Below are 8378 nucleotides of genomic sequence, written 5' to 3' on the forward strand. Positions count from 1 at the left end.
AAAATCTAACCTTCACATGAGAGCTTTATGATTGAATACAGTTATTCAAAAAAGGTTACAAGGCTTTAAAGGTTATAGCACGTCTTTGAAAGTTTTCAGAGAAGACACCTGAACTCGACTGATTAAAATGGATGTGAAAAGAATGTCTTGATCAGTATCTTTTTACAAGAGCCTACGCAAGACTGAAAGGACATGTTTCTTTATTCATGGAGGGTCAAGCTTTATAAAGAAGTCAAAGAAGGTCTGAAGGTGAGTCTCACTTTTAACTTTGAAAAGTGTCAGCAAGCGCCAAAAAATGGCAGGTAATGTATGACATAAAAAATTTTTTTGGTTTGTTGTGAGGATGTACTGTTTTTTTTTTTTTTAAAGACGTTCATATAAGACGGGTTTTTGTTTGTATTTCATAAAAGACTAAAAACATGATGTCTTTCTTTGTGTTTTCCATCCACAGCCTTTCAGCAGAGCGTGTGGGCTCTGGTACTTTGGCCATCCTTGCTCACAGCGAGCACGATGCTAGGCTGTAGGGACGATGGCAGCTTTTCCCGTAGCACCTCCATCTCTCAGGAGAAACTTCTGGAGCGAGTCATCCATCATGCTGAGCTCATCTACCGCGTCTCAGAAGAGTCATGCACTTTGTTTGTGAGTAACACTGAACCCTCACCTTCAAATAATTCACAGCAGGGTGGGGAAAAAAAATAGATGTATAGATATAGCTGTTCATGACACTTGTATGTGATCTGATCTTCATAGTCTCCACATCACTTTCTCATGTCATGTACAGTATATCTACTTGATAAAAAACATATTCTAATCATAGGTGGAGTTCGAGATTCTTGCTTGGGGGGAAGAAACAATAGAATTAAATATATAGACCGTCTTGAACTTTGCAGCAACCACAATATGTGTAATGTATACAATGAACCTGCGCTCGTTTAGTGCAGACTTTTGAAAACAGCTGATCAGATTCGTACGTCTCTACGAAGACACTGTTCAAAAACAAAAACGCTTTTTGAAAGTATGCTGGTCAGTGTTTGTGTGTGTGTGTGTCTGTTTGTGTACACGGTCGTACACTGATGACATCATCAGTTGTCTACAACAATGTTTAACAGGAGTTCCACAGTGTGGATGGGAAGAGAAATGGGATATGTATCTACATACAGTATTTTCTTTTGGTAGCCAGAACATCACCAAAATTTAATCAGCTGTTCCTTGTCCTATTATCAACATTTCTTAAAACATTCATAAAAATCTGTTCATAACTTTTCAAGTTATCGTATAAAATGTTTAACTAGAGTTTCACAGTGTGGATGGGAAAATGATAAGACACATCTTTAAATGTTGTAAATTCATGATAAAATCAGGCCGGCGGCCGCTTTCTGGTTCATTTTTGCTGCAGTACTATACATGAACTGCTGGGCGCAGTGTTGCTTCACCATTGACATTGTGAAGAAGAATTGCACAACAGAAGAACCAACCTAAAGTCTCAAAAGTTTGTGACCTTTTCACTGAAAACGTATACTAAACACCTGAGGTAGAACTAACATATGTGACATGAAACTAAGAGTGATATCTCCTTTCTAAATCCTTTGGATCAGGACGTTTCAAAAACCGTCTTACAGTATATATATATATATATATATATATATATATATATATATATATATTAGTGAGTATAAGAATGAGAGTTACAGAGATATGTAGGCTGTAGCCTTAAAAGGAAGACAATAATCACATGACTCGAGCGCCAAAAAATAACTTGTTTTTTAAAATAATAACAAATCAATTTATATATATATATATATATATATATATATTGTACAGTCACTCTATTTTATTAGCACTTAATATAATGTATATAATATTCAAATATTTTAAGAATTGTATTTTCTTTTTATGAATTTGAGAAAACTATTAAAAATCTTTTGCCACTAGGAGGGGCAATGCTCCCCCTGCCCCCCGCAAACTCTGCGTATGATTTTAAGGATCTAGTTATGGTCTTTTTTTTAATATTATGTTTTTTGTAGAGACTACGTTATTCAGGATGTAAACCAACATTTTTGGCTGATGTTTGATACACCTTTAATGCTTCAAGTATCTTCCTACCAGATTAGAAAGTCGTCGCATTTTCATTTCAGCTCGAACGGTTTGATTCATAAATCAAAGAAAGCAAAGAGTAGAAGGGATTTGACAGAAATAACAAGGTTCTGCAACCATGAAAGCGTCGGTTTTACAGTTTGTTGTTGATTCTCCTTCACTTTATGTTCAGACCATGAAACACATGAAAAAAAAAAAAAAATCTGTTTAAATATGACAGTTATGCAAAAATATGATGTTTCTAACAGATTTGGAAGCTTGATGAAATGCTGCTTTGATAAGTTTTTGCAGAAATGTATTTAAATGCCTTAAAGACTGTAATGGTGTAGGCATAAGCCAACGGAATTATTAGAACAATGACAATTGTGGGGAAAAAGGCATATTTTGTCATTGAATAGGAGGAATTAACTAATATTTTTGACCCATTTTGTTTATTTGTCACAGGAGGAGATGTTCATCCCCTTCCCAATGCATCTCCAGACTAACCAGGCTGCATATACATGCATCACCAAGACATTACCCATCCCCAGCTCTAGGAGTGAAATCCAGCAAATATCTGTAAGCGAGTACTTACTGTATGATTGTGGTATTACCATATTCATTTTTGTTCAGGATTAATGCAACAATTAAGAGCTGTATTGAAATTAGTACATAGTACGACAAGTAACTCAAAATAGACGATTTTGCTTTAAGAGTAAAGTGTAATCGTGTGCAGCAGTACACAAAAAGCCTTTACTGGTTAAACATATTTTCAGTAGATGATTACTACTACTCGTAAAGCCACAAGATTCACCAGTAGTACTAGTAAACCTAATGCAAATGAAGTAGACGGGATTCTAGCCCAATCCAGGACCCTGATTGGTTTGTTTGAAAGCCAATAGCAAGCCTGAATTTTCTTGCCCCGTACCTTTTTGGCTTATTTTGTTTATTTGTTCATTGGATCCCCATTCGCTCTTATTTTGTTTATTTGTTCATAGGATCCCCATCAGCTACCACTGTGGTGGTTATTAATCTTCCTGGGGCCCATAAAAAAAACAATAATCAAGAATCTAGTTCATGTAATAGAAACAAATGAAAGACAGTTAAAAACATACAGAAATATTACATGAAAAAGGTACATCAAGAGATATTTTTTTTATTACACAAGAAATAAATGAAAAAAATGTGTGATGTGTACATTGTGTGTGTTAAAAATATGATTTCAAAGCATTTTTGAAAATGTGTAAAGTTGACATGTCTTTCAGGTCCTTAGGCAATTTGTTCCATTAATGAAAAGCTCTAAAAATAAATAGAGATATTTGTAAATAGTTGGTATTAGGACGAATGGTGAATAAGTTGAAGTTTGAAGCAAGTCAAGTTTTGTACAAGTGGATAATGATGAGAGTATTTGATCTTTTCTTGAAAATATCTTGGTTAGCCAGTAAAAATTTTAGTAAAAATTAGTAAATTATAATGCCTTTCAATGGAACTTGAAGCACATGATGCTTATAGTGACACCTTTTGATTCACTAACGCTACTAGTGACACTTATTATATCACTAGTAAAGTCAATTGAGACCACTTTACTCTGTGTGCCGCCGTGTTGAAATGACGTCATTGATGACGTAAATCGTCCCTTTTAGTCCACTGAGTTCTATAGGAGATAAGAAAATTGATGTAAACCTCTTGTTTACTGAGAGATGATAAATTAAAACCATGACCCAAAAAACTCTGTGGCCACAAGGGGTGACAGTTCCCACTCTGCTGTTTCGTTGACGCCATTAAGGATGCAAATATGGAAATAAGGACCGCTTATTTCAGTGGATTCACTGCTGATTCTAATGAGCAACAGTGAATACTGGTTGCCTTTATTTATATGCACACAGAGCTCTTCTTCTCTCCTTAATGCCATCTATGAAACAGCAGAGTGTGAACTGTCGCCCCCTGTGGCCACAGATTTTTTTTTTTTGGGTCACGGTTATAATTTATCATCTATCAGTAAACGAAAGAGGTTTACATCAACTTTTTTAAGTTTTAGTGATTTTTAGAGCAACCCAAAGCGGTACGTATTGTCATTTTGACTGAAAAAGCTGCTAAATTATCCTGAATGCTTAAACTCCTATAGAACTCAATGGACTAAACAGGGCTTATTACGTCACTGATGTCATTTCAGCATGGCGGCGCACAGGGTAAAGCAGTCCCAGGTTTAAAAGTTGATAAAACAAATATGGTGCAAATTAATGCGTTTTTGTTAGGCACAGAAATTCTAATAAGGACATTTCAAAGGTTTTAGGCCACATTTGTAAAAACAGTGGACGATCCCTTTAAGGAAAAGGTGTTTGAGGGATGATGTATTTATACAGTGAAAACATTAGTTGTGCAATTACATAGAACTTATATAATTATATTTACATGAATACTTGAAACTGTAAAGTAATTTAATCTCTGCCCTTTTAGCTTCACTATAATTGTGTGCATTGCAGTTATTTGGCCATTTCAATGTGGAACATATACACCCGTCATCACATCCATTGGTATACAATACACTATCAAACAAAGGATATGATGTTTATAGATTTTTATTTATAATTCCTGCTATTTGACAAAACAACCTCAATCGTAAAGACAGAACTATTATTTAAGCGACGGATTGTTTTGGAGGGACTTACTATTTGTTTCTTTTTCTTCACCATAGTGTTGTTTGATTACAATGTTGGTGGTAATTGTTATACTTGTTCATTCAGCCATTGAGTCTTTTGTATGTGTCCTGCAGGACAAATGGCTGCTCCACTCTGTGCTAATGCTGGTCCAGTCATGGATCGAGCCGTTGATCAACCTACAAACAACACTGGATCGCTACGACAACGCTCCTGAGATGCTGATCAATAAAACAAAGTGGGTTTCTGAGAAACTCATCAGTTTGGAGCAGGGGGTGATGGTCCTCATCAAGAAGGTGATTGTATCAAAAAAATCGGACTCGTCTGTCATAAAAATCAATACACATTTACAAATAAAACGGATTATTTTATTTTCTCGTAAGTACAAAAGTCGAGATAGTTAAAGCTGCTGGAGACTTTTTATCAGATAAAGACAAAGTATAGGCCTCATAGATCAATATGTAGACCCTTTGCTGAAAAAAAAGAAGGTAAAATGTTAGTTGTTGCTCTCAAGTCTGTTTGAACTCCACTGTAAACACTCTCGTAATAAAATTGTCACAAAAGTTTTGCACATTGCATTTTGAAATCACAGACCGTGATTTTTTTACGCTTGCCCAAAAAACTATGCCAAAGCAACTTCCCAACATCTTTTTTCATGTTTTTTACAGACAAAGTTTTGTTGAAACGTGCTGTTTAATTCAGGACTTACACAGAAAGATCAGAATCTGACCAGTGAGATGATATCATGGGAACAAACTAGAACAAATGTAATGGGGTCAAGCGGAACACTTGTCTGGTGAAAAAATCACGGTAAGAATGAAGGAAAAACACTCGTGCACCTGATATGGGACTCCATATCCCACAATGCAATGTGTGAAACATTTCCAACAATGTCCATAAGTGAGAGAATGTTTTCAGTGAAGATCAAAACAAACATTCAGCGATTTTAATTTGTTTATTTATTATTATGTATTGGGATTTGTTTTGGGGGCCGCACAAAATTAGACCAAGGGCCACATCTGGCCCCTGGGCCGCCAGTTGTCTGGGCTACACTATGCATTTGCTAAAAAAAATTAATTAAAAAAAATAAGAAAAATGTCTCCAGTAGCTTCATCAAAAATCGATTTTTCAAATTTCCATGTCTTTCTTTTACAAATATTTCCCATCTCCTACTTGTGTTTTGACCTCAGCAGATGTTGGAGGAGGGGATGCTGACCACAGACTACAATGATGAGGATGTATTCCAGCATGGTGCACAGCCAGAGATGATGGACTCTGTGATGAGGGATTACAACCTCCTCAGCTGCTTCACAAAAGACGCCCACAAGATGGAGGCTTTCCTCAAGCTCCTCAAGTACCGTCAAACAGACAAATACAACTGTGCGTAAAAAAAAGGAGTGCAGCTTTTAAATAAAACAGTGCCCAGCTTTCAGTAGACTCCTAAGGTTTCTAGCAGGCCTAAGGCGATTCAGTCTTGCTTGTAATGCAGTACATGCCTTATTGATTATTTTGGAACGCCGTCACAGGAATAAGTAGGTATAATGCAATGCTATCTTCAACTTACTGCATTTCAGACATTTATTTTTTTTTCCCTGCTTACTTGTTTTTTTGTTTGTTTGTTTTTTTTTTTGTTTTTTTTTAACTGGCAAAGGCAGCACAGAGCAGACTCCCAAAAGATCACTTACGTGTCAAGCTGCCAAAAAAATGAAAAAATAAATCAGCATATCCAACCAATGATTTCCATTTCTTTTGTTCTTAAGTGGAGTTTGTGTTCTTCTCTGACTGTTTCCATGTTTTCATTCTTCCCACAGCCTCTGGGGTATTTATAGACTTCCATGTTAGATGGTGTTGGTTTCACTTCTGTTTCAGTGAAATGTAACCCCCTCACTCAATAGTTGTTTTTGTTTTTTTTCTACTCAAGTGTAAGTAAATCATAATTAATGCCAAATGCTAAATCAGCTGTAAAATACACTAAAAACAAATATCTATCATCTAATTTCTTCCTTTGGTCTCGAGACCAAATTTTATAGGTCTCAGTCTTGTCTCGGAAACATTTGTCTCGGACTCGGGATTGACCCTCAAGACCGTTAGAGACCAGCACTAATTCCTGCTATTTTAAATATTTTTATAATGTGATAACAAGGAGAAGAACGGGATAAAACAATTTTTTATTAATTCTTTAATCTACCCCGTATAATGACCGCAACCTTCCTTTATGTGACTGAGTGACGTGTGTGTGTGTGTGGCTAAGGTTTCAGTTTGGACCGCGGAGCGGAAGGGAGATAGAAACTAATCACCGGTAAAAATCCCAGTAAAACTCCGGAAAACAATCACCATGAACAAATATTTGCTCCCTGGTAAAGACAGTAGCTCTAACAACTGGTAAAATGATAAACTGGTGATATTACAGTCTGTGCATGCAGTAAGGAGACCCATTTACTCTGCCTCTGGGTCCTAGTCCCTGCCGGCCGGTGAAGCCTGTTCCATTTACCGAGGTCCGTGTGTGTTTAATAAGTCCGTGTGAAAGTCTGCATGTTTATACCTCTGTCCATCCACTCTTTTCATTATATCCATGTCTTTTAAGGGTTTAATTACATAGTGTCGGCTGTAGTCCGGGCCGCCACCACCTTGGATTATGTCGTCACCAGAGCGTCATCACCACAAGTTGCACAAGCCAGAATGACTCAAATACCTGTAAAGATGTCTTATATTAGTCTATTTTTTTGTGGCTTTAGACTTGCTATACATTCATCTGACATAAAAATCTTGTTTTCAAATATGTAGAATAATTGTGAATTTATCAGTAGCAGTTTTTTTAGTACATTTTTTGCACGCACCTTTTTTCTCCATCAAATGTATTTAAAAGAAACTAAAATTAAAGAGAAAATGTTATTTAACTGTTGAACCTTGTCATAATTTTATTCATTTATATATTTTTTTAAATTTAAAAAAATGTTTATGGTCTTAGTCTTGTTCTCGGCTTGTCTCGGTCTTGGTCTTGACTCGGTCTCGGCTCCCGGAAGTCTTGGTCTTGTCTTGGTCTCGGTGCATTCTGGTCTCGGGCAAATCTTGGTCTCGGATAGTGTGGTCTTGAACACAACACTACCTATTACATTGATGTCCACCCCATATTCATTCCCATTCCACTGTATTCCTGTTTCATGTTTTTTCTGCAGTCACTGCCTTCTCCTCGCCCTTCTCTCTCTTTCCTGTTTCAGGTCCCTTGAAGCTGATGATGGCAGCTCCAGATCTGTGGTTCACAGCTCAACTAGTCTGGGACACTGATGTTCTATCTCTCTATCCTGTTCTGTTGGGCCTTCGGTCCACTAACCCCAACCAGTCACAGCAGATGGCTGCCACGTCTGAACCTGGTTCTGCTGGAGATTTTTTCCTGTTAAAGGGAAGCTGTTTCTTCCCACTGTCTGTTTTTTCTGTCTTATTATGAATTTTATATTTTGATAAGCACATTGAGATGACTTTGTTGTAATTTGCACTATACAAATAAAGTCGAATTGAACAGAAAAATGTATAATAATGAAGTAGGACTCATGCAAGAAGAAAGCTAATGGTTGCCGTCACATATCAGGCATCTCTTGACCTGTGAGATAATAGCACACTATTAAGGCTTAATACAATATAATATGTTAT

General features: G+C 36.5%; 1 protein-coding gene across 1 annotated transcript; it reads left to right on the forward strand.

The window, feature by feature from the left end:
• Window positions 1-263: 263 nt before the first annotated feature.
• Window positions 264-6337, forward strand: smtla (somatolactin alpha). The gene is made up of 5 exons (XM_028464608.1): window positions 264-302; window positions 452-639; window positions 2539-2652; window positions 4847-5026; window positions 5924-6337. The coding sequence occupies exons 1-5, from the start codon at window positions 296-298 to the stop codon at window positions 6116-6118; spliced, it is 684 nt and encodes a 227-aa protein (XP_028320409.1). The 5' UTR covers window positions 264-295; the 3' UTR covers window positions 6119-6337.
• The last annotated feature ends 2041 nt before the right edge of the window (window positions 6338-8378 follow it).

This window comes from Gouania willdenowi, chromosome 13 (assembly GCF_900634775.1).
Source record: "Gouania willdenowi chromosome 13, fGouWil2.1, whole genome shotgun sequence".
NCBI lineage: Eukaryota > Metazoa > Chordata > Actinopteri > Blenniiformes > Gobiesocidae > Gouania > Gouania willdenowi.

Coding starts and splice junctions, on each gene's coding strand:
- smtla (XM_028464608.1), top strand. Junction 640..2,538: donor AAGAGTCATGCACTTTGTTT/GTGAGTAACACT, acceptor TATTTGTCACAG/GAGGAGATGTTCATCCCCTT. Junction 5,027..5,923: donor TGATGGTCCTCATCAAGAAG/GTGATTGTATCA, acceptor TGACCTCAGCAG/ATGTTGGAGGAGGGGATGCT.